This window comes from Felis catus, chromosome B2 (genome assembly GCF_018350175.1).
Source record: "Felis catus isolate Fca126 chromosome B2, F.catus_Fca126_mat1.0, whole genome shotgun sequence".
Lineage (NCBI taxonomy): Eukaryota > Metazoa > Chordata > Mammalia > Carnivora > Felidae > Felis > Felis catus.
The window spans coordinates 68,134,523-68,162,311 of record NC_058372.1 but is presented as its reverse complement, the minus strand read 5'-3'; the positions used below and the strand labels follow the sequence as shown (position 1 = coordinate 68,162,311).

The 27,789-nt window shown below is 35.9% G+C and overlaps 1 protein-coding gene across 10 annotated transcripts in view; it reads right to left on the bottom strand.

The window, feature by feature from the left end:
- Positions 1–27,789, bottom strand: part of MYO6 (myosin VI) — a 144,920-nt gene that overhangs the window by 63,828 nt on the left and 53,303 nt on the right. For all 10 annotated transcript variants that reach the window (XM_023254148.2, XM_023254147.2, XM_023254149.2 and 7 more), the window contains exons 2-7: positions 21,791–21,929; positions 16,698–16,767; positions 12,395–12,468; positions 8,045–8,174; positions 5,539–5,644; positions 4,302–4,357 (exon numbers count right to left, since the gene is read on the bottom strand). In XM_023254148.2, coding sequence (XP_023109916.1) covers positions 4,302–4,357; positions 5,539–5,644; positions 8,045–8,174; positions 12,395–12,468; positions 16,698–16,767; positions 21,791–21,907 — 553 coding nt within the window. In that variant the 5' untranslated portion in view covers positions 21,908–21,929. The remainder of the gene's footprint in view (positions 1–4,301; positions 4,358–5,538; positions 5,645–8,044; positions 8,175–12,394; positions 12,469–16,697; positions 16,768–21,790; positions 21,930–27,789) is intronic.

Sequence of the window (27,789 nt, the reverse complement as noted above, 5' to 3'; positions counted from 1 at the left end):
GGGAAAATTACTCAAATTATGTAAAAACAAAATGTAAATGGTATGGAAAATACTAAATTCTAAGAAGTCATTAGGTTACAAAATTTATAACTCAACTTTGAAAATTACTCCCTAAAAATTGTAAGATTTTCACAAGTGCATCATCTTTACTAAAGGAGTAGTGATCATAATATAGAAAAGAGCAAATCTCTGGTGAACAAAATATAAGCAAGAAGGTATTAGTTGACTTACCTTCCTAAACTGTTTTATATATGAGTAAAACCTCCAGATTTACCATTTTTTTTCATGTACATCTAACAAATTAGTTTACAGAATGACTAAAAAAGGTCCTCAGAACAATTGTTTCTAAAACCCCAGCCTATAAGAGACTCATTTTAGAGCTAAATACACCTGCAGATTGAGAGTGCTGGGGTGGAGAAACATTTATCATACAAACAAATGTCAAAAGAAAGTAGCAGTACTTCTATCACACAAACTAGACTCTTTTTTACTCTTGTATTGTTTTATCCTGCTTTGGTGTCAGGGTGGTACTGACCTCATGGAATGATTTTGAATGTGTTCCCTTTATGCCATTATTTGTAAGATTTTGATAAAGATTGTCATTATTTTTTTTAAATGTTTGGTAGAAGAATTTGCCAATGAAGCCATGTGCATGTGGTCACCTTTTTCTGTGCTGGGAAATTTCTGATTCCTAATTCAACTTTCGTTCTTGTTATAGGTTGAAGATTTCCTGTTTCTTGAATTCAAGACTCATGATTCAATTGTGGCAACTTGTGTGCTTTAGGAATTATCTGGTTTTCTTCTAAGTTATCTGATTTGTTAGTATATAACTGTTTACAGTAATCTGTTATCACACTACATATTTCTATGGTTACCTGTTGTACTGCTTTCCATTTGTCATTTTGGTTTCCAACTCTTTTTTTTTTTTTTTTAATGTTTATTTTTGAGAGAGAGAGACAGAACACGAATGGGGGAGGAGCAGAGAGAGGCAGACACAGAATCCAAAGCACACTCCAGGCTCTAAGCTGTCAGCACACAGCCCAACACGGGGCTTGAACCCACAAAACTGCAAGATCATGACCTGAGCTGAAGCTGGACGCTCAAATGACTGAGCCACCCAGGCACCCCTGGTCATTCCTTTCACTGTTATGTTATTGTTTATTCTGGCCTCCACTTTATTTATTTCTGATTTTTCTTTGTGCTTTCCTCCCTCTACTAAATTCAGCTAAGTTTCTTCTTTTTCTAGGTCCTTGTGGTGTAATGTTAAATTGTTTACTTGAACTTTTTTTCTTAATACAAGCATTTATAGCATAAATTTCACTCTAACATCAGCTTTTGCTGCATCCCATAGGTCTTGGAATACTGTGTTGCTTTTTTCTTTTGAAACCTATTTTGATTTGCCACATGATTTCCCACTTGGTCCACTGTTTGTGTGATAGTGTGTTATTTAATACTTACATATTAAATATTTAGTATTTACATTGTACATTTTCCAGCTTTGTTTTATTGTTGATCTCTAGTTTTGTGCCACTGTGGTTAGAGAATATACTTGGTATGCTATCAGACTTCTTAAATTTATAATATTTGTCATGTCTCTTTTTATGTGATTTAACCTGGGGATTCTTCTATGTGTACCTGAGGAAAATGTGTATTCTATTTTTCTTGAATGGAATGTTTTATACATATCTTTTAGAACCCGTATTCTCAAGTGTGCTTCAAGTAAAAAATGTTCTTGTTGAAAAAAAATAACAACTTTAAACAAGGGTACTTGTTTAAAATAAAGCATGTCAGAGGGGAGGTGAGTAGGGGGATGGGTTAAATAGGCAAAAGGGATTAAGAAGAGTACACTTATGATGAGCACTGAGAAATGATGTACAGAACTGCTGAATCACTATATTGTACACCTGAAACTAATGTAACACTTATGTTAACGATAATGGAATTACAATAAAAAGCTTAATAAGAAAAAAAAAACTTAAACTCACAATGAACAAATGTAAAATTTTAATTGTTTTTATCTTATAATCTACACACATATGACTAAGGAAGATTTATTGGACTCTATTCTTATACTCACCAGTCTCAACTATAAATATACTAGATTAGTGCCAATCTTACATGTTTCTCCATCTGCAGCTTCATAAACTGCTTTATGATGCTTATTACTATAATATTTTTATGAAACATTTTATTAAAGTCCATCTCTCTTACACAATCCACAGTAGAAAGCTTATTAACAAGTATCCAAACCCTTTTAAAGATCACTTTCCGATTGTTTCACTTTCCAAAAAAAAGTAACAAAGTATTAAAACTGAAAAATGTTTGCATATACATCTAACCTTTCAGATGAGCAAGAAAACTGAGGCCTAACAAAATCAACTGACTTCTGGAAGCCACATGACTGGCTAGTGGCAAAAGGGGAACTCAATTTCAGGTCTCCCCAACTCCTCTACAGAGATCTACTAGTTTTTGCTGAAGGGTTTAATATATTAAGTAAAATATCCAAAATTAGGATAAGAGCCTACCAGAAAATTACAGTAATATTATTGATACATTCATTCTAAAACCAACAACCAATTTTCAATTGAAGACGGCACCAAATGATTTCTATGTTCTTCTAGTTAACATCTACTATCCTCTAGTAAGGAGCTGGAAGAATACTTTCCAAATTTTCTCAACTACAGCATGTACATGTTGTACACTACATTCTCACAGAAGAAACCAGGTTTATATCCAATTTGCAAGCACATTTGTACCTCAAGTAAACAAATCAGAATACTAATTAGTATTTTATTGAATTAACTCATAATTTGTTCTTTTTATTTATTCAATTTTTAAGGGTGATTTCCTCATTAAAGTGAGGTACTTTACTATGAATTAAGCACTACTTATTAGATCTTCAAACCTGGGTATGTTACAAAAGCACAGTGAGAACTATAAGTAAAACTATACAATTATGTCAAGAAACATGAAAAACATGATTGCTGCAAACTTTAAAAATGTTTATCAGAGTTGAATTTATGTTCATCCACACTCATATTTCACAATTGTGAAAAAAAGAACATAACACCTGCTAGCTATAATGTAGCAAAATGAATGAACACAGAAGCCCCTCAATAAATTTCTGTCCAACTGAAATTTTTCTTTAAAATACTAAGAGTATTAAAATATGCTCTCAGTACAGCACATAGTTACAATGCCTGAGTTTATTTTTTTTCTTAAGATGCCTGAGTTTATATCCCACTTCCACAACTGATGAGCTATATGCTCTTCAGCAAGTTACTTAAAATCTTTTTACCTCAGCTTTTAATCTGTAAAGTAGGGATAAAATAGTACTTACCTCATTCTGTAGGGATTCAAATTAGGAACAGATTTTCGGCAAATCAGACAATGTGTAATACATCTCCATATGTTAACTTCATCATCATCATTATGAAAATATTTACTGACTGCCTCATACCAGAAAATGAGGAAGGAGGAAGGAGAAGGAGTGTCCACATAGGCTCAAAACACCTCATAAAACTACAAGGAGACCACCATGAATAAAGTATAAGGACTCAAAGGAAACATGGCTCAATTAGAGCAAAGGAGACAGAGGCCAGACAACACAGAGCACTGTTAGTGATGTTACAGATTTGCAGCTATATCTTCAGAGCAATATTAAGCCATTAAAAGATTGAAAAGATCATCCCAATTTCCACACAGAGCATAGATTACAGGGAAGCAAAAACTTAAGTGGGGAGACCAGAGAGGAATCTATGATGCAGGAGGGTGGTACAGATTCAACACGGTGGTAGACTAGAACAGTTGTTTCCAAACGAGGTACAAGAAGACTTTGTAAGGGGTATGCAAGCACTGACCTTAAGGAAATCAATTTACAGACTTCTGCCTTCCAACTGTACCTATTCATTAAAATGATTTCCCCAAAAAAGCATTTTAATTCCAAATAACCCTCTTCCTCTCTCCTTCTTTACAAAACATAGGGTCAACTAAACAAACAGGAGACCAGAAAGTATCCTATATTTCTTTCATTCATCCAAAACATATTTATGGATCATATCCCACATATTAAACACTATTCCAGGCAACTGTAATATATAAAAATCTCTGCCCTCTTAGCACTTACCTGGTGTGAGAGGGAAGACAACAGATATTAAATAAAGGAGAATATACATGAGCAAAGATTTGTAGGAAATGGAAGGGACTTTTGGATCTCTGGGAGAACATTCCAGACCACCTAGAGGATTCTCATAAGTTAATTTCAGTACATAAAAAATAAGAATTTAAAAAATTAACAATACCTTCAACAATTCTATCATCAATATCTTGACCTGTTCCATAGGATTCAGTCAGGTATCTGTTTAAAATACAGGTAAAAAAATTGACATGACTAATATTGTACATATTATATTTGTAATTTTAATATCATTTAACACATGTAAAATTTAAACTTGGATCACCACTACAACTATTTATTTAAAATTTACAAATTTATATTTAAATGCAACTATTCTGTTATAGCTTTTTAAACATTTTTTTTAATGTTTTATTTATTCTTAAGAGAGAAAGAGCAAGAGAGAGACAGAGCATGAGCAGGAGACGGGAAGAGCGAGAGAGGGACACAGAATCGGAAGCAGGCTCCAGGCTCTGAGCTGTCAGCACAGAGCCCAATGCAGGGCGAACTCACAAGCTGTGAGATCATGACCTGAGCCGAAGTCGGATGCTTTACTCACTGAGCCACCCAGGTCCACCAAGACCCCACCATTTTAAACTGTGTCATAAAGTATGGAAGGGGTACCTGGCTGACTCAGTCAGTGGAGCATACAACTCTTGATCTGGAGGTTGTGGGTTCAAGCTCCACACTGGGTGTAGAGATTATTTAAAAATAAAATATTTTAAAAAATAAAATAAATAAAGTATGCAAATGTATTCAAAGTCAACCTGTTCAATGAAAGACATATTTGTATCTCTTTGTTCATAACACATTCACAGTAGCACTATTCCTAACAGCCAAGACGTGGAAATAACCAAAGCACCCACTGATGAATGAATGAGTAAACAAAATGTGGTATATTCATACCCCACAGGTGTATTCACCTTGGAAAGGAAATTGTGACACATGCTACAACATGGATAAAATTTGAGGACATTATGTAAGTGGAATAAGCCAGTCATAGAAAGACAAATACTGTATGGTTCACTCATATGAGGTATCTAGAGTAGTCAAAATCACAGAAGCAGAAAGTAGAAAGGTAATTGCCAGGGGCTGGGATAGGGGAAAATGGAGTTGTTCAATGAGCACACAGTTTCAGTTTTGTGAAATAAAAAGTTCTGGATATTAGGTGAACAATGTGAATATATGTAATACTACTGAACTGCACACTTAGAAATGCTTGAACTGGTAAATGTTATGCGATAGATAGATAGATAGATAGATAGATAGATTTGGATATATATATATATTTTTTTTTTACCACAAAAAAAAAAAAAAAAAAACAACCTGTTCAAAATATTCCAGGTTAGCTAAATACTCCTCACCTTAAAACAAATTTTGTATTTTCTGTTTTGCCAGCTCCTGATTCTCCAGATACGATGATAGACTGACTCATCTTGAGCACTTTCATGTCTCTAAAAGCCTTATCAGCTAGGGTTAAAATAACACATTAATAATGAGCAGTGTGTTAAATACAAATTTACTAAATGACTGAAAGTTATTTTACTATCAAAGAGCACTTGCTCTTAAAGAAATTATAAATGTATGTTTACAGTTAGTAACATTTAAAAAAATTTAATGTTTATTTACTTTTTGAGAGAGAGAGAGACTGAGCAAGGTAGGGGCAGAGAGACAGGGAGACACAGAATCTGAAGCAGGCTCCAGGCTCAGAGCTGTCAGCACAGAGCCTGACGAGGGGCTCAAACTCAGACTGTGAGATCATGACCCAAGCCGATGTCGGAGGCTTCACCAACTGAGCCACGCAGGCACTTCTACAGCTAGTAACATTTTAAAATAAAATCACTCAAGTGTTCAAAACATCTCTAAATAGTTTTTACACTAAATGGCCTATCTTACTACCCTGACAGCTAAGTAATATGAAATCCAAATAAACAACTCTTAATTTTTTGCACTAAAATGTTTTTCATATTATGAGCTGTGTCTCAGTTCTTCCCAATTCCAAAGCAGGTCTAAAAAAAAAAAAAAAAAAAATGCTCACAATGCATAACTAATGAGGGCCCCAGAGAAAAGCAAGTTAACACCTACCAATTAAGAAATCTGGCAAACAAAAGTTCTGCTGGAGAAAATAAATACATAAATGCAAAATCTGTGTGGTAGTATTAAAAACACAAGTTGAGCACAATTTAATTCTGTTAAAGTAGTCTCATATTAAAACAATTTTAATTCAGGGGTGCCTGGGTGGCTCAGTCTCTGACTCTTGATTTCAGCTCAGGTCATGATCTCAGGGTCATGAGACTGAGCCTGCATTGGGCTCCTCACTGGGCATGGAGCATACTTGAGATTTTCTCTCTCCCTCTTCCTCTGCCCCTCCCCTGTTCGTGCACACACACACTCTCTTCCCCTCTCCCTAAAAAATAAATTTTTTTTAATTTAAAAACAATTTTAATTCAAAATTAGGTTCTAACCAATTTAACCCTATAACACAATTATTTCTCACTTCAGACATATGCTACCCATACAAGTGAAGAAAAGGCTTTACAAATGGCTTTTACTCTATTAGACCAAATGCAAACTGCATGCAAAGTATACACATCCTTCTGCCCAATTTATCAGCAATCTGTTCCACTCACTTTCATATCATTCTAAATATGTTTAGCAGTAAAGAACTAAAAATAAAAGTCAGTTTATTTACATTTTGAACATATAATTTCTCTCCAGTAATGAGCTTGGTCATATTCAGGTTCTAAGGATTTTGTACCATTTTGCTAGCTCATAGAAAGCATACTAATGCCCATCAGAGCATCTCAGAACTAAAAGTCAATCTGCTATTGCACTGGATTTGGGTGACATAGTCACTCTGTGTAGTAGTACACAGTACACAAGTCAGCCAAATTAGGAAGTGAAGCCTGGCTTGGCCAAAACACAGGCATGAAAAGAAAGCCCAAAGCGAAACAGACTGCACCAAGAACTAGTACCAAAACATGTCAGCACTTAACTGTTGGTTATGTCTGGATCCAAAGGGTTAATTAACATCTTTGTACTTGCAGTCACCAGCTATGAGAGTATGTGTGTCAAAAAACTCCATCTCTATGTTCCTCAGAGCTAAAGTCCTTCAAGATGAGAGAAAACCTGGGCACCTGGGTGGCTCACTCGGTTAAGCATCTGACTTTGGATCAGGTGGTGATCTCACAGTTCAGGACTTTAAGCCCCACAATGGGCTCTGAGCCTGCTTGGGATTCTCTCTCTCTCCTTCTCTCTCTGCCCCTTCCTTACTCGTGCTCTCTCCCTCTCTCAAAATAAATAAACTTAAAAAAAAAAAAAAAAACAAAGATGAGAGAAGACCCGAGAAAGGCAAAGACTGCTATCTTCCCACACAGATTCCCTAGAAGCATATATCGTTTTCAATCCTTAGCATTCTATAAACCCCTGATGCAAGGCATGGAAAACGTCAGCTCTTAACAAACTCTTATCTAGCCCTAGTAACACCCTCACAAATGATGACCTGGGTAACACTGGAAAGTCTGAGCTCCAAAGCTATGAAGAAGGACACTTTCAAGATGGAGCTAATCGTGCTGAGGAGTCAAAAAGAACCATTATGTCAGCTTTTATTATGTCCTACTTTCAACTGGGTGGACAAACTTAAGAGGACACAGACATTTAACAAAAATAATGATGTACAATTGCCCCATTCTGCAAAAGTAGTCTTCCCTATCCAGTATAAGATACATGCTCCTAAATAAAGGTGATACATTCAAAATGCATAAAGGCCCACCAAAATACATATTCAATTCATGGTATCTTTTATTATCCCAAAAGAAAAACAGCAAATTTGTATAAGGCAAAAAATTAAAATACAATTAAATTACTTACCAATTGCAAAGACATGAGGTGGCATTGTTCCAAGAGATTTTCCTTGATACGACTTTATTGTTTCTGAAGAATATATTTTAGGTATGTCAAAGTATGGGTTCACTGCAATCAGAATGTTGGCGACATATGTCTAAACAGAAAAGGCATAAATGTAAAATTTTCCAATAGTTCATTTTCATTTAAAACCAAACAAGGGTCAGGGTGCCTGGGTGGCTCAGTGGTTAAGCGTCTGCCTTCGGCCCAGGTCATGATCTTGCAGTTTGTGAGTTTGAGCCCCACAACAGGCTCTGTGCTGACAGCTCAGAGTCTGAAGCCTGCTTGGGATTCTGTGTCTCCTGTTCTCTCTGCTCCTCCTCCACTTGCTCTTGCACATGCGTGTTCTCTTTCCCTCTCTCTCACAAATAAGTATTAAAAAAATTAAAAAATAAAACCAAACAAGGAGGGGCGCCTGGGTGGCGCAGTCGGTTAAGCGTCCGACTTCAGCCAGGTCACGATCTCGCGGTCCATGAGTTTGAGCCCCGTGTCGGGCTCTGGGCTGATGGCTCAGAGCCTGGAGCCTGTTTCCGATTCTGTGTCTCCCTCTCTCTCTGCCCCTCGCCCGTTCATGCTCTGTCTCTCTCTGTCCCAAAAATAAATAAACGTTGAAAAAAAAATTAAAAAAAAACAAAAAACAAACAAGGGTCATAGGAAAAAGAAAATTCAGCAAATAGATACCTTTAATTCTCTATATAAATTAGGACTCCTAAATCGGCATTTCCAGCCCTAAATGTTCCCTCTACAGGACCCGTATTTCTCTTTTAATAAATATTTTCATCTTTTCATCCCATCTGCATCTCAAACTCTGCATATCCAAAATCAAGATTATCTCTCTTGACCACCGCCCCCCCCCCACCCCCGCCGTTTGCCTCAAAGAAAATGCTCTCCTCCTGTATGCAACCCCTGCCCCCTGGTTCATGGCATCACCACCAAGCCACAAAGAGCAGTGTCGAAGTCTCCATATCAATTAGCCTTCTTCTGTTGACTCCACTTTATGGAACCCATCCTCCTAGTTCTATTTCTACAGCTCGAGTTTTGGTCATTTATATTCCTCACCTGGACTACTTTATTTACTGTGCTACCGAAGAGCTTAATATAACTCACAGGATCCTCTAGGTCTATCCCCATCACTGAACTCCAAAGACTGATTCAGTGCTGTGGTGACCACTTGGTCCCAGATTTTTGCAAAACAACATATGCTAACCATTGCCTAGAACATTGACAGGCTAAATGTTTAATGAGCAACTTAAGTTTGCTTTTTTTTTTTTTTTTTAAATTTTTTTTTTCAACGTTTATTTATTTTTGGGACAGAGAGAGACAGAGCATGAACGGGCGAGGGGCAGAGAGAGAGGGAGACACAGAAACGGAAACAGGCTCCAGGCTCTGAGCCATCAGCCCAGAGCCTGACGCGGGGCTCGAACTCACGGACCGCGAGATCGTGACCTGGCTGAAGTCGGATGCTTAACCGACTGCGCCACCCAGGCGCCCCTTAAGTTTGCTTTTAAATTTGGAATTTAACTGTGGTTCTAAAAGACCAGAAAAAAGCACCAATAGGATTTATAAAATTCCTTGTGGGTAGAAAAAGGGTTGTGGTTTAGCAATTAGCAGTGGTTTACTGGCCAAACTAGGGCAGGCAGGACCATATTTTTTCTCTTTTCTACCATACTTTTCTCTTTTCTGCTTCTAGTTGTAGAAGGGAAATGATGTAGAAACCCTGAACTCTCAGATTACTAATCTAAAATTCAGTGAATGCTCTCAAAGATGTTTACTGCAGTGGAATAAAAAAAATTTTAATTTTTAAATTTTTTAAATATTTCTGTGGGAGACAAAGGAAAGTTACAGAGATATTAGTAACCAATAAAAATGTTAAATGTGAGTTCTACTCAACTCTAAGGAAGAACAGTGATAATTCTGGTTGATGAGAAATAGAAAAATATCAAATGTAAACTCTTATTTCAAACTGTTTCCTCCTCTTCCATATGTTATAGTAATAATAACTAGATGGTTATTTTGATGGTTTTATAACCAAAAGACATAATTGGCTAAAAAAACATACTAATCATGGCTTCAGTTAACTTTGAAAACACTGGTTTTCCAAACAGAAGCTGATGATGCCAAACAGCCACTAATAGAGGTCAATTGCCTAACTGTATACGTATCTTCGGTTAAGAAAGATCTAAAAAGCTAGGAATAACCCTAAAATACTCCAGAGTGATACAGACATTATACATGAGAAACCAAAACTTAAGTTTCACAAATAGATCATTTTTTCTATCAATCATGCAATTTAGAAAAGACTTATAGGTCAACTAAATGTGAAAAGAAGAAAACTAACTTTCTTGAAAGTATAATTAATATGCATGTTAACCTTCAGTTATTAATGGACAGGTCAGCATGTGCAATACCACACCAACAAAGAAACATTAAAAGACCAATGAAAATCCTATGTGTTAAGCTTTTGTATAAACATCCCAAATAAAAATAAAGTATCTCAATTCTTAAAAAGGATAATCATTCTTATAAAAGTAATAAAAATTTTCCAGAGTGCCTGGGTGGCTCAGTTGGTTGAATGTCCAACTTCAGCTCAGGTCATGAACTCACGGTTTGTGAGCTCATGTCTCTGCTGTCAGCACAGAGCCCGCTTCGGATCCTCTGTCTCCCTCTCTCTCTCTGCCCTTCCCCTACTTGCTCTCTCAAAAATAAATAAAATATTTTAAAATTTTAAAAAAGTAAGAAAAATTTTCCAAACTTCTAGAAAAAACATACAATTAAAATTTGCTCAAATAAATATGATTGCTCTACCACCAAGTTATTAATATAAGACATGTACAGGCAAAATAGTGACCAGTTCTACTTCAAAGATTAACAAATCTGTTAAAACAAATTTGTTTTGGGGCGCCTGGGTGGCTCAGTCGGTAAAGCGTCTGACTTCAGCTCAGGTCACGATCTCGCAGTCTGTGAGTTCAAGCCCCACGTCGGGCTCTGGGCTGATGGCTCAGAGCCTGGAGCCTACTTCCAATTCTGTGTCTCCCTCTCTCTCTGCCCCTCCCCCATTCATGCTCTGTCTCTCTCTCTGTCTCGAAAATAAATAAACGTTAAAAAAAAAAATTTGTTTTAACAAATTTTAAAAATGGGCATTATTTTGGTAACTAAAACAGCATTTAGCACACATCACATACTCAGTATGAGTCTGCCAACTGAGTTTTGCTTCTAAATATATTTCTAATCAAGAATAACCAAAAAATAAAAATTAAAAAAATAACCATATATCAACCCAAATATATTCCCTGACTAGTTGAATTTAAAAAAAAAAAAAAAATCAAACAAGAAAGTGAGGACTAATACTATATACAATTGAAAGACAGCAAGTAAACTCTTCTAAAAAGACTAGTTCTATTTCCCAGCTGTCACTACTTGGACAGATGGCAAAGACAAAGGTAATTTAGTCAGAATTAAGTGAGTATAATTAGGAGAATTGATAGTGATATAAAAGATTAAGACTGCTATTTGATCTGGGAAGAGTCAAAGAAGCCATGTGTTTTCTTCTTTCAAAAATAATGGAGTCCCATCTTTAGAGCAGGAGAACTACAGTGTGGTAATTTATCTCCAGCCAACAAAGGAATTTACAAGTAGGTCATATTAAAATAAAAACCTCATACATACCCAATGAATAATTATAATTAAAACATACCAGTTAAGTATCCATCTGAAAAATGTGGTATAAACCCTAACTTATATTAAAAGCATTGTCTTTCATTTTTTAATATTCTGGTTTTTTAAGGTAAGTCATCTCGGGTTTAATGAAATACTGCAACTGTTTCTATGATCAGTGTTTTGATGTTCTTAAGATTTCCTCAGGCACTGCCTTCTACTTTAATGTACGTTTCTTTATCATCAAAATTTTTATTTCAACATATATTCTTTATAGTTATCTTAAATTTTTGCAGAATACTGTGAATAGTGAATTAACGTATCTATAGACATATACCAAAAATAAGAAATCAAAACCCAAAATAATTAATTTTTTTAAACTAAATTGGACATTTTAAAGTCTGAAAGATAATGCTCTGAATTCATTGTTTCATTCCACAAATATTTATTAAGTGCCTATGATGTATGATGCATGTTCCTAGCCATGGAATTAGAGCAATAAACTTTTAGAAAAAAATCCTTATCCACATGGAGGTCATATTCTATTCAATAGGCTCAGAACAAGATTTGATCTGTTAGAAAATTTCAAGCTTAACAAAATCAAACAGTAGCATGTAAAACAATTATCCCCACAAAAACCTAAATCATAGGTAAAATACTTACATAAATTCTGTCTTTACTGTATCGAACTTTGATATTATGAAGAAGAGTGGCTTCATTTAAATACATTAGTGAACCTGAAACATAAAATTTGTAAATCTTTACATATTTCAAAAGTAAAATCAAATTAATACTATCTAAATCTGAATCACTTTGATCCAAGCTAAAAATCCACCTACTAGGTTAGATTTAATTCCATCTTTTTAAAACACTGGTACATGTAAACCCCAGAGGCCAATTTAAAATACCTCCAATCTACACACGTGTTACAGTGATATCATTAAACAACATAGTTCCAACCAGGTAAGTACATCTAGCAAATACCAGGTGAGTACACATTAATGAACACTGGTTAAAAAGTTCAGTACAATTCAAGTGGAAAGAAAGTACTACTTCAGATAGCATTGATTTTAATACACTTTCAATACAACAAAGTGAATCCACTAATTAAATCTTATGCTCAGAATTTTACAGAAAAACTACAAAAGATAAAATTTTAGAATGAGTGGGGCCATCAGATCAGTCAGTACTTCACAACTGATATGAAATAAGAGTCCTGCAAAAATGGTATGTGTTAACCCAGGACATGCAACTACTCAACAACACAATCAGGGTAGAAATCTTATTTTTCTGAGATCTGCTCTACTCATATGTCAGAGTATAATATTACATTATACACACACACACACACACACATATATATATACATACATATATATATACACACATATATATACAATATTGTTAATGTGCCTTATATGATATGTAACATTAAAATAATATAATGTACTCTGATTTACTCTATTCTCCCAGCCTAATCTACTCTCCCAGCCTTCCAATCACTTGAGTTTCATTTCTCCATTTCTACCACATGCTGGAGTAGACAAAACACTTTTTCCCAACCACTTTGTTTCTATTATTAGCATTTTCTCTTTTCTCCAATCCATCCAGACTACTCAGCACATGAATCTAACTATGCTAGAAAACTAATTAAAAAGCTCTCTCCTCCTCAAAATATATCAGTGAGATTCCATCAACTACCAAAGTCCATTTTCAAGTCTGATATTCAAGTCCTTTATTAAACTTGCATTCAACTGATCTTTTCCTATAATTTTCCACAACTCCCTTTACTATGGTCTAACTTGCAGGCAGACTAAACTACTTATCAAACCCAAACATATTCATGCATTGGACTCCACCTCTATATCTCTAGGTGTCAAAAATCTACCTATCCTCTAAGGTCAGTTCAAAAATTATCTCTCAAAGGAAAATTCCCCATTCTCGCTGCTACCACCACCACCACCACTAGAACTACTACTTTCTTCTTTGTACTTTCTTTATGGTACTTAGCCCAGACTGCCTGTATGATGATTATCATTTTGTATATATCTGATTTTGGCTACTAAACCAGATAGATCCTTGAGGGCAGAACTATGTCTGATTAATTTGCTTGTTTACTTAATCCTTCATGGAAGTCATACTTATACCTACACTGTATATATGCCTAACATAAAATTCAGTACCTAATCAATTCTGTCAAACAAGAGTCTCTTGCTATATCTATCTCAATAAAGACTGCCCATGCTTCTATAGTCATATAATGTAGCCAGTTCACTTTCACAGGACATGTGTCTCACTGTTTCCTAATGCCACTTAAGGCAGAATAAAACAAGAAGTAAGTTGGTGGGTGAAGCCTCCTAACAGATGAATGGCATCTTTCCCTTGAATTGAGAAAGATTTAGAGGAGTTAGGTAGCAGAGGTGTATCCAATTTAGGTTCTGGTCACCAACCTTTCTATATCCCTGCACTTCTCCCACCTTCGTCCCAGGAGCCTGACTTACATGTCATCTTTTCTTATCGATGTTCAACCACTCCCCCATCTCTCACCTTCTTCTGAACAACCATTGTGAAATACCATTTACCTTTCCACGTCTTAATGAAAATGGAATAGCCCATGCATTACAATTTAAGAAGAAGATCCTTGTGTCCATTGGCAGATATTTTAATTGAGTTTCATTAACAGATATTCCTGAAATATCTGGGGATGTGTTGGTGGAAGAAGGTAAAGGAAATGAGAGCAAGCAGTCATTCACATGTCACTACAGGTTTAAATGATTAGCGTTCCCAGGGCAGTGTATTGTGGGAGTAGGAATTCTTACTTAAAGGAAGCAGAGAGAATATCATAAAACCAAGTTCTAAAATATTAACGGATCAGGGGCGCCTGGGTGGCTCAGTCAGTTAAGCATCCAATGTCAGCTCAGGTCATGATCTCACAGTTCATGGGTTCGAGCCCCGCATCAGGCTATGTGCTGACAGCTCAAAGCCTGGAGCCTGCTTCAGATTCTGTGTCTCCCTTTCTCTCTGCCCCTCCCCTGCTCATGCTCTGTCTCTGTCTCTCAACAATAAATAAATGTTAAAAAAAAATTATTATTAATGCATTAGAAACAATTCAAAACCATTTATTATGTTTAGCTACATGTGGATATATAAACAAAAAAAACATTATTATAATATGTGAACAGGATTAATTCATAATTCTGAATGTCCCAGGAAGTTTTAACAGAACAGAATTCTCTCTTATTTTATATATAGTAGAATCTCATTCTTTCTTTTGCACTTTCTTTTCAGTTTTTGTTGTTGTTGTTGTTGTTGTTGTGATTGCTGTTAAGACAAATTCTCCATCAATTTTGAGAAATTGGGAAAACGGAAATCCAAATTTTTTTTCCTCAATCTCTTACACCAAATAATAACAGCTACCATTTGAGAGACTGATGAAGGTCAGGCACTACACGGATTTTAAATATATCATCTCTAAACATGCCACATACACATTATTACTCCCATTTTACAGATGAGATGCTCTAAGAGGAGAGAGAAATTGCTCACAGGCACACATCTTTCTAACAGCATAGTCAGAATGTGAACTCAGGCTCTCCCTGAGTCCCTTGTGTCTCCTATTACTCCACTATTCCATGCTGTCCCATCCATACTTGGGACATTAGAGGCTTACTCAAATGTGAACTCTAAAGAAAAATCAACAAGGACAAAATACATTCCTTTCTCTTACCTTTTTTTGTTTTTAAGATTTTATTTTTAAAATACACCTAATGTGGGGTTTGAATCCAAAACCCTAAAATCAAGAATTGCATGCTCTACCAACAGAGCCAATCAGGCACCTCTTACCTGTTTTAAATGGAGAATTGTTTTGTTTTGTTTTTAATGTTTATTTATTTTTGAGAGAGAGACAGGGTGCCAGCAGGGGAGGGGCAGAGAGAGAGGGAGATACAGGATCTGAAGCAAGTTCTAGGCTCCAAAGTCAGCACAGAACTCGATGCGGGGCTCAACTCACAAACCGTGAGATCATGACCTGAACCGAAGTTGGACACTTAACTGACTAAGCCACTCAGGTACCTCGTTAAGTAGACAGTTTTTAATGTCAGATACCATTAATGATACCAAGACAACTGGATATGATTCTTAAATATTTACTGCCAAATAAAAAAATGAAACTGCTTAACCTTGAAAACAAAAGAATAAACATGGCCTGGTTCACTGTATAGTTTTTCCACCAAACATGCTAAGGTAAAATATAATGTCCTAAAATCAATTTTTCAATTAGTACTTATACATTTAAAGAATTTTTTAAGTTAATTTATTTTGAGAGAGAGAGAGAGAGAGAGAGAGAGAGAGAGAGAGAGAACAAGCTGGGGAGGGGCAGAGAGATGGAGAGACAGAATCCCAAGCAGGCTTCACACCATCAGTGCAGAGTCCAATGCAGAGCTCGAACTAACAAACCGCAAGATCATGACCTGAGCAGAGATCAAGAGTCGGAGGCTCAACCAACTATGCCACCCAGGCTCCTCTTATTATACATTTTTTTTTAATGTCTGTTTCCTTTAAACAGTGACATTAAATGGGTCCTCTTGACTCAACTTCCAAATTACTGAACCACATATACTACCATAAAAATCATCTGATTCTAGAGGAGGCTCAAAATAACTCTTTCCAAACTGTTAACAAGAGATCTTTAGTTCAGGCTTCATAGTAAATTATTACCATTCCCCACATTTACACAACTGAGATAACACTAAAAGGGCATTCAAGAGACTCTTTCACCAAAGTGCAAATGTGAAACAATAATGAATTCAGGACTTTTGAGCTCCTCCATTCACATGAACCTTCAGGTCAAAAAGCTACATTTCTTCTGAACCAGTATAGTATACCTAGTAATACAACCACTGGTTTATTTTTTGGAAGGATAGCTTCCTTTTCTGTGCTAAGAACTATTTTTTAACTTGATACTTACAATTATCTTCCACATCTTTTTTGCTGTCTTCTTCTGCAGGGAACACTTGGTTTATGAGAGCCAAAAATGTCTAACAAAAAAACAAGAGCTCATTAAACTAGCAGCTTATAAACAGTAAGAAAAATAAATGAACTTAATTGGTTGCATACATTGTAATAATAGCAACAATATGCTCTTCACTAAAATATAATACAAGATCCTTCTATTAAATAAATCATTAACCCAAAAAGAGGATAATAACTTTACTCAAATATTATGCACTTTTATCATGAATATAAAATCAATAATAGAAATCAATAAAAAACATCCTGTCCTCTAACACCCAGAATGAGACAAAATAAGAAATATATTAATATTTTTAAAAAAAATTTTTTTAAGTTTTATTTCTTTGGAGAGAAAGAGCAGGAAGGGTAGGGGCAGAAAGAAGGGGAGAGAGAGAATCCCAAGCATGATGAGGGGCTCAAACTCATGAGCCATGAGATTACAACCTGAGCCAAAATCAAGAGTCAGACACTTAAACCAACTGACCTACCGAGGTGCCCCTCAGAAGTAACTAAATATTAAATTTACATGGTATGTACTTTAGCAACTTTTTAAAAAATAAAATTTTTAATGTTTGTATATACAGTGATTTTATTGCAAAAAAAAAAAGTAACATTTGGTCAGTCAGATATACCAACAGCACAGACTATTATTTAATTAATGCTGTTGTTTGAGTAAAACATATTAGATCCAAATTCCTGTACAGAAATGTGTCAGAAATATAAACAGTATCCAAAACTATGTGGTCCATAAAATTACAGATATCTATGAATGAGTCTGTATTTATTATATCACTTAAATGCTATGGCAGAAACTCTAGAATTAAGATAGTATCTTGCAAGAGAGAATTACACCTAAAGAGAATTAAATTTTATTCATATCATTCTAGCAGTTATTTATAAATTTGTACTTCTCAATTACAATTACTCTTGTGGTTGAAGTTTCCATCCATATCAAATAAAACTCTAAGGAAAAATGTTCAATTATTTTAAAATAATATTTGTAGGTCTACATATGTACATATATGCAAGAGTGTAACACAAAGCTACTGCTATAAAGAGTAAAATCCAGGCTGCTGGTAATACCTCAACTGAAAGTCACACCTAAATTAGAAAACTTTTATGTCCTAAAAACTCTGGAAGTTAATTATTTGGAACCCAGTACACATGTTCTTAATGTTATAAATGTGCAAAGGTTTAGAGGATAGACCACAAAATCAGAACTGATCCATAATGTATTAAGTATATTAATGGTAATATAAAGCAATCCACAATTTAAAACAATGATTCTACAGGAAAACGTATTAAAAAATAACTGCTAAAGTCACAGACATTAGCATTCTTTCACAGATGTGGAAAATGGGATAAGGACTCCTCAGACCCAGGTTTGGGTTCTATCTTGTTAGGAGCCACGTGAAACAGAAGAGGTTCCAGAAAGTCAGAAAATGGAGAAGTGGAAGACAACAAAATCCTAGAATGGAAAGGTTAAGGGCAGGAGTAAAAGGCCAGTAATGAGTCCTAAAATATAGTTTCCCTCCCTCCTTCACCCCCCAGTTACCACCAGCCCTCATCTTCTCTCCTTTACTGCCTTCTTTCTCAATAAGAAAGAAAATTTGTTTCATTAAAGCAATTGTTTTCTTTTACAGGGAGGATGCTTTTTCTCCTACCAAGGGAAGATCACATAACAAAGCACACACTAATCACCAGCAGTAAACATGTACCACACATCAAACACAGCACATCAAGCTCCAATGACCAAATGGACAAATACGTTTCTGCATTTGAGAAGATTATAGTCTAGTAGGGAGGGACAGAGAAATGTAAACAAACATATCTGATAAAATATTACAGGCAGCTAAGAATTTTTACCACTCCTCCTAAGAAGTAATCAACAGTAAATTCTACTGCATAGGAGGAAGAGGAAGAGATCGGGCATCTGTGGAAAAAATTCATAAAGGAGGTGACCTCAATCAGAATCTTGAGAAATAAATAGTATTTGCTAAGTAAAAAACTATGGAAAGTGGCATTCCAAGTAAAATGAGTACTGTGAGCAAGGACACTAAGCACTCAAAACCATCTGGTTCATGGTGAGGGCTTGATAAACACTGGAGAGGAAGAATGGAAGAAAAGGAGGAACAGACACACTAGAAATAAGCAGATGGCAGGAGTATGAGGAGGAAATGGTTGGTTGATAAAAGATAAGACTAGCAAAGTAGAGAGAGAAAGAAAATGTAGACCCTTAATAAGCCATATATTGAGGGCTTTAGCTTGAAGTCCGGTCTGCTGCAAATAGGGAACATGAAATCGATTTAGAGGTTCAAGACAGCATTTTTAACAGAATAAAAGATATTAGAAAACATCAGTATGCATCAGTAATAATGTTTCATTCATGAATATGCATTCACATGCACAATACTACTCCCTGACATGTATAATCTCTTTCTTATAAATACACACACATACAACACACATATCAAATGCAATGTAAAATCTATTTCTTACTATTGGTCACAATCAGAAAATTTTAAAAGCCATTACTATCATCAAAGACATGTTTCCCACTAGAGCCAATCACACCCTCTTCCATTCTTTCTACTATATCAGCAAACAGATCTACTGGACTTGTCCATCACTTTATGCACTTAATTCCTTAATATTCAAAAGATGATGATCTCTCTACCAGGAATTACCTAAGTAAAAGATTGCTTCTCTTATGGATCTTTTTAACTGTATGATTATTATGTCATTTTATAACTTATTAAGACCCTGCTCAGAGAGTAGGGAAAAAAATCAAAGTTAGAAGCAATCCCTGTGAATTTGTTAACCTCCAAAACATTTTTACGGAAAGAAGCTTCTTCATTTATAGAATAACCTACAGATCCATAAGTTTTCATAACTCCACATTTTAAATCTTAAGTGTTTTTATTGGCTCTCTACATGTACCTGATTAATACTAATAAGGCACAGTTGAAAACACATAAGATATTTAAAATATGAAAAAGCATATATTCATAAATCAAGTTTCCTCTATGACTGAATTGAATTATTTTGTGGATATAACAAAATATATATAGCAGAATATACCTAGAAAATACTTTTCATTTCATTGCAGCCTTTTCATTTACTGTGCTTATGAAATACATTAAACAAAAATGAAAAAAGACTTTGAAGGATAATGAAAGGCTCACTAAATTTCTATCCCTCCCTAAATATACTACCTTGACATACTGATCATTTTGAATTAAACGGCTCTTGAGAAACAGCAGGTGAAAGAATGCCACTGTCACCCTCCTTTTTATCCCTGAAATCAGGACATAAAATTTCTATGTGAAAAGTGACCTCCCTGTACCAGGAAGAAAGAAGAGAAAGGGAATCAAGGCCAAGAGAAATCTATAACTTAGTCATACTAACTCTTATTTTCCTAATTACTTCACCACAATGTACTACCCTTAGCCCAAACCCCATTTGTCTTATCAATTCTTCACAAATTTTTTTGTTTCTTTGTCAAAAAGGTATAAAACCTTTCTCCTCTGGTCACTTCTTTGGATCTTCATTCTCTTGTGAAGGTTCCCAAGTACATGTAAAAATTTAATAAAAATGGTATGCTTTTTAACAGTGACTCTGTCTTATGTCAGTTGATTCTTAGGTCCAGCCAGGGACCTGAAAGGGTAGAGGAAAATTTTCCTTCCCCTACAATTTCAAATACATGAAAATAATTGAACTTATTTCTTAACCCTTTCATTCTCTGAACATGTATGGCATTGTAAGTACAAAGAGGTCCTTGGTTAATAAGAAGAAAAACTAGAAACACTTTGTGTTTTCTTGCCTGAGAGCATCTTTAATTGGCCTCCTCTAACATGGCACATTATATATTATGCATTTAGGTTCCTGGGTTGTTTACAGTAACAGAATAGTTTTCTCTGTGAAAAGACCTCATGAGAGATCCACCTTGTTTTTCTAAGGTTCCCAGAAGGATGGCAGTCATATGGCATTAGTTAACCATGTATCAGTAGAATATAAATTATTCACGAACATTCTCAAAGTCTAAAGTAAACAGAAATGACATCAACAAATTTAATTTAGTAAGAGGTGTTTAACAGTATTTATTAAACTGAAAATTGTTAACTTCTCCCACAAAGGCAGACCTTACAGTCCCCATGAAGACCAAAGAGACTCCAGATCACTTTTTCCCCAAACTCCCATTTTGTAATACTGTCTAGTCTATGTCTAGGCATAAAAAGAAATAGGGGCGCCTGGGTGGCTCAGTCAATTAAGCATCTGACTTTGGCTCAGGTCATGGTCTCAAGGTTCTCATGGGTTCAAGGCCCATGTCAGGCTCTGTGCTGACAGCTCAGAGCCTGGAACCTGCTTTGGATTCTGTGTCTCCCTCTCTTTCTGCCCCTTCCCTACTCATGCTCTGACTCTATCTCTCAAAAATAAATAAACATTGAAAAAAAAAAAACAAAAAAGAAAATAAACAGATGCCATGTATACAAAATTAAAGTATGCTTTCATGTTTTAAAAACTATCATTATAACAAAAAGCTATCATTATAACACAATAATAATAGATAGGTATGTTTAAGACTTAAGTATCTGTACTTAATAGAATATGCTCTATCAAGTATCTAATCTCATGCTAATAAATTTAAGTAAATAAAAAGCTTAAGAAAATCATCTAGAAGCTAATGCAAAAAGCAAAATTTGGTAAAATAATCCCATTCACTTTTCATACTTTTGTAATATACTGACTACATCACAGACATATTAATAACTTGAGCAATATAAGGAATAAAAATGTTACTGTTCATATTTTATCATGTAACTATTTCTTAAAAATGATATGAAAGGCTCACTAGATTTGTCTGATTTTATGATAGGATCCCATTTTTCCCCTACGATATAAAACAATAAATAACTCACTAGAAAACTAAGATTCACTTACCAGAAAATTGTTTTCCCTTACACTGAGCTAGGAATATCTATTTCATTAAGAAGGGACACACCTATAGAAAAAAAAAATCAAATTTTGAAATCTTTCTGAGAAACTCACCTTGCCTTTTTGGTTCAAGGGTTCAATGGTTAAGCTGTCAGGGCCAATATCTACAATATTGCCCATTTGAAATCCATCTGTAGGGTGTGGCGCCCAAACGGGCTTTCCATCCTCCATTTTTGAAGGGAGTATCTATTTTCTGTTTGAAAGGAACAAATAAAACAACATGAATAACTTTGTAAATAAAAAATAAATACTTTTTTAGAAAGCTAACATGTGAATTGCAATTCATAGAAACACATGTCTGACCCTATCACAGGTAAACCCCACCCCCTTTCATCTTGTGGCTGCACCCTGACCCTTTTTATCCACCTTTAGATAAGGACCAAGCAGAGGCTACTCAACCCTCAAGTAACACCTGCTCTGCTACTGCCTTCCTTCAATTGTGATTGCAGTGGAGTACTGCACTTTGAGCAGTACAGAAACCGAAACAGCCATAATGTTCACTTATTGCCCCAGTGTAATTTATAACAACACTTCCTTTTACTCGCTGAAGTATTGTGGATAGCACAATAAACAGTTGTCCTAGGAATAGATGTTATTGTGTGGAGTTAGCTAAGAGTTTAACAAAAGTCATTGTAGACCTAAAGGGATAAAAATGAGACGTGTGAAAGATTATCTCCTCTGGGAAAATTTCCCTGACAATCTGAAACTACAAGGATGCCTCACCCATGTTGCCCCCTATGGTATCTTCACAGTACCACTCAGCATACTGTTTTGTTTTTCTTTTTTTACTGAGGTAAAACTTATATACAGTGAAATGTACAAATCCCACATATACACGTTGGTGAGCTTCGACAACTAGATATACCCATCTAACAAACACTGCCATCAATATATAGAACATTTCCATATAGAACTGAAAGTTCCCTTATACCTCCTCTGGTCAAACCCTAACCCCCATAGGCATCTACTGTTCTGGTTTCTCTCATCACAGATTACTTTTTATCTTTTCTTGAACTTCACATAAATGAAATCTTACCGCTTTTGCATATGGCTTATTTGATTCAACAAAATGTTCTTGACAGTCAACCATGTTGTTGTATATACTAGCCCACTGACTGATTATACCACAATTGTTTACCTGTTGTCCTACGGATGGACATTGGGATCGTTTCCAGTTTTTGCCTATTGTGAATTCTAATGTAATTTTTCAAGTGTTCTTCTAAAGCTTCTATGCTTAGTAATCTCATATCTAATATGAGCAATCTCATATCTTTGCAATTCTGTCTTTTGAGAATATGCCAAAGGGTTCATGACATGTAAGACATTTAATTTTAATGAGCTTAGATTCTAGGAGACTAATGGGTAATCACAAATTGGCTAGTGAGTGATCCTAGATGTTCTGGTTTCATCATCTCAGTGGGAACTTATTTTTCATTACTTATCTATACTTAAAGAAAAATTGATACATGTGCCATAAACTCTCCTCTTTTGTGGCATTCTCAAATCTGGGATTTCCCCTGTGGATGTTGTCAAGTCTATTTTTTTATGAAAGTCAAGGATGTATAGTATGTAGTTCAATCAAAAAGCTAGTAACAACTGGCATGTTTGCAATGTACTTGTTGGTTAATGTCTTCAATAGTGAGATGTGCTTTTCCCCATGCAGCAAAGGCTATTAGGATTATGGGTATTCCAAGTTAAGAAATTAAATGAAGATTCTCCACAGAAGTCAATCAGTAACATTGAGCAGACTTACATTACCACACCTTACATCTACACACTTTACCTAAAGAATCATATGTAGTCCCATGGCTTTAAGTACCATCTTTAGGTGAGTGATGCCCAAATTTATTGCTCTAGCCCAGAACACCAGTGAACTGAGTCCCCAGATTTTATGCGTCTAGTGGACATCTTCTCCTCACAAATATACCTAAAAGATGTAACATGATTATTATATTATTACTCTGTCCCACCACCCCAGCCTGTTCTTCCTTTTCAGTTAAGGCACCAACAATACTCAGTTCAAATCAAACATGGGGTCATCCTCAATTCTTCTAGCTCCTTGCAAATCCATATCACTCCTCTAAACCTATCAAGTCTACCTCCAACAGGTATCTTATTTTTACCCACTTCTCTGTTTCACCTCTGCCATCCTAGTCAAAACCAACATGGCCTTTTACTAGGACTTCTGTAATTAACTTAGCTTCCCACTGCTACTCTTGCCAATGTGCACAGATCACCAGAAATCCAACCGAAAGGTAAATCTGACCATGTCATTCCTGCTCTATCAGGGCATGAACTAGACCTCTCTGTGTTCCTAAAGCCCAACACAGAGCAGGCAACTTAATATTCACTGAGTGAATGAATGAATTGTTCACACAATTTGGGAAGAGTAAGAAGATATGGTGAACTAGGAAGAGTTGAAAGGTCTTAAAAACCTAAGCTTGAAATTAAGCTCCACCACTGTCTGACTAGCTCTTAAGCAAGTTACTTAATCTCTCTGATCATTATCTTTATCTTTACCCATAAGTGATATCACTTACCTTACAGAATTGCTATGAGGATTAAGTGACATAAAATTGAGATCACCATTCTCATGATACCCAACAGATACTAGTCACACCTCTCCCCTTATTTTCCCCAATATCCATTGTTTGAAGCTACCAGTAAATTTTGCAAAAATGGTCTTGTGACACTTTTAAATACAGAAGGACATTACAGAATAGTCATGAAATATCATTTAGGAATAATTAAGTATCTGGGGGAAAAAATCACAGCAAAGCAAAATTCCCAAAGTTCAAAAAAGAATGGCAAATTCCTCTGGACAATTGAAATTGCTTTCCTATTTGAACAATTTGCCACAATTTCCCAATTAAGATAACAGATTTAAAGGCACACATGTAATGTTGCCCCTTCATCTAATACCTAAATCTACAGTAAAGTGATTCTTCAAAAAAAAAAAAAATCAATCCATAAGGATGGGAAAAAACAAAGAGAGGACAACAGCAACAATATTTGGGAAGTTGAAAATCAAATGGCTGAGAGGCAACTGATTCAGGAAACCTGAAAGGACTGAATCTCAAGTCAGGAATAGGGAAAGATGAAAGACAACCCACATTTACCCCTGAATCTCAAAAGACAGAGAACTATACTGCGAAAATACTTCTAGAACCAAGGGTAAAAAGAGGGGGTCTAACATAAGAAAGACTAGGTGAAAGTTGTTTAAGAAAGAGATTTTCTGGGGGCACCTGGGTGGCTCAGTTGGTTAAGCGTCCAACTTCGGCTCAGGTCATGATCTCGCAGTCCGTGAGTTTGAGCCCTGCGTCAGGCTCTGTGCTGACAGCTCAGAGCCTGGAGCCTGTTTCAGATTCTGTGTCTCCCTCTCTCTCTCTGACCTTCCCCCGTTCATGCTCTGTCTCTGTCTCAAAAATAAATAAACATTAAAAATAAATAAATAAACAAACAAACAAACAAACAAACAAATACATAAAAAGAGATTTTCTGGAGTGTGTAGGTGGCCCAGTCAGTTAAGCATCCAACTCTTGATATCAGCTCAGGTAATAATCTCACAGTTCATGACTTAGAACCACACATCGGGCTCTGCACTGACGGAGCAAAGCCTGCTTGGGATTCTCTTTCTCTGTCCCTCCCCTGCTTGCTCTCTCTTCTCTCTCTGTCTCTCAAAATAAATAATAAATAAGTAATTAAAAAAAAGAAAAAAGAAAGAGATTTCCTAACACCACCAACACGCACATACTTCACATCACTGGGCAAATGCCTCCCCACTCTCCCATCACTACCCCAAGAGAAGCTTAGATGTTATTCTCTGGAAAAGACCAGGTCTCTGGAAAGAGAAATGCCAGAAAGAATTAATGGTGTACATATAAAAATTGCCACTTGCTAACAAAAACCCTCTCCTTGACCAAACTTTAGTTAGGCTCTTCTGAGCCTGCTTCCTGATGAGGCCATGCAACTAGGCCTTCCATGTCTGTACTATCATTGTTGGGCCTACATCGGCCAGTTTTAGCAAGAATCCTGATAAGCCACTTTGGAGAAATTTCCCTTCCCTTGATATCTGATTAAGTTTTTCATCCCCTACCTTTGATATATAAATCCTTAAACTGCCTTCAAGAATCCCTTATCCTTGTTGTTTTCTCTTACTTTGTATTCACTGACCCTCTCACTCTGCTCATTGGCTATAATCCCCAGCTGCCTTTTCTGTCCTCCAAGTTGAGCCTGATCTCTCTCCCCTATTTTACATCCCTTGTTATAAACTGACTGTGTCTGTTAAGGACTGAATTTTGTCATTCCCGCCTCAATCCATATTTTTTTAATATGTGAACACTAATTCGTAATATGACTATATCTGGAGATAGGGCTTTTAGGAGGTAATCAGGTTAATGACATTATAAGGGTGAGATCCTGATCCAATAGGACTGGTGGTCTTATAAAAAGAGGAAAAGAGATCTCAGATCCTGCTCCCCAACCAAGGGTCATGTGAGTGCACAGCAAAATAGTGGCCATCTGAAAGCCAGAAAGACAGTCCTCACTAGAACCCAACCGTGTTGGCATCCTGATCTCAGACTTCCAGCCTCCAGAGCTGTGAAAAAATAAATTTCTATTATATAAGACATCCAATCTATAACATTCTGTTATGGCAGACCAAATAGACTAATACACTCCTACTGCAATAATCCTGAATAATCTTGTCATCTTAACAAGTGTCAACATAATTTTCCTTTAATAGCATAACACTAGAAATGAATATTCACTAGAAGGTATAAAATATAAAGTTGAGGCAATTTTACAGAAAGCCAAGAAAAAAAGAGATAAAAAGTAGGGGGGGGGGAGAAGAAAAAGAAGAGATACGAAAATGAAACACGTAAAATTATTAAGCATCAAAATACCAGGAACAACAGACATCCTGCCCACCCCCCTCAAAAAATAGAAGGGAGAAAACTAAAATGTTGAAAGAAAATTCACCAGAACTGAAAGGCATGATTTCCTAGAGTCTAGCCAAAATGTCCATTAAGTCCTCAATACAATAACTGGGAAAACACACACACACACACACACACACACACACACACACACACACACACACAAAGACACTATGTCCAATTTCAGACCACCAGAAATAAAGAGAAGATGCTACACACATCTAGAGAAATCAGAGAAAAAAGAAGGGAAAAAACATGGGTCATGTCCAAAGGATCATGAATCAAAATGGCTTCAGCAACACTGAAGCAGGAAGTCAACAAAGCAATGCCTATAAAATTCTGAAGGAAAATTATTTCCAACTTAGAGCCCTGTACTTAGGCAAAATACTGGCCCAAACTGGAGCAGTATAACCCAAGAGGCAGCCACATTGAGCACTGTCATCAAAGACATCCACTGACCTTGGACCACATGAAGCTAGCCCAGATTCTTATCTGAACTTGTTTTATTCTAACTCTGTACTGATGATGTACTTGTGCCTGGAGAAACTGTGGACAACTCATACCCTCCCCTATTAAATATCTTCTACTTACTATTCTAATATTCTCTTAGAATAAACCTTTTTTTAATAAGGTTTCACTTAATTGGGGTGTCTGAGTAGCTCAGTCGGTTAATGATCTGACTCTTTGATTTCAGCTCAGGTCATGATCTCATGGTTTGTGAGTATGAGCCTCAACTCAGTGGGGAGCCTGCTTGGGATTCTCTCTAGCCTTTTTTCTGCCCCTCCCCCACTTGTACACATGCCCACACATGCTCCCTCTCTCTCTCAAACATAAATAAAGGTTTCACTTAATTTTTTTTAGAATCCTAAATACTTATAACAAATACCTTCAGTAATGAAGTCTTACTTTTCATCCCACAACAGAAGACAAAATTCTTTTGGGCATGTTACTTACTATTTACTCCCAGAAAATCATTCAGAAAAAAAAAAAACCCATGCAATCAACATTCATACTTATTAAGGCATGTCTGCTTATGAAGAGTACTTAAAAAGACATTGAAAAAAAATTTTTTAAAGACATCCCAATTCCCAGTGCTATTATACTAGAAACCTTAAA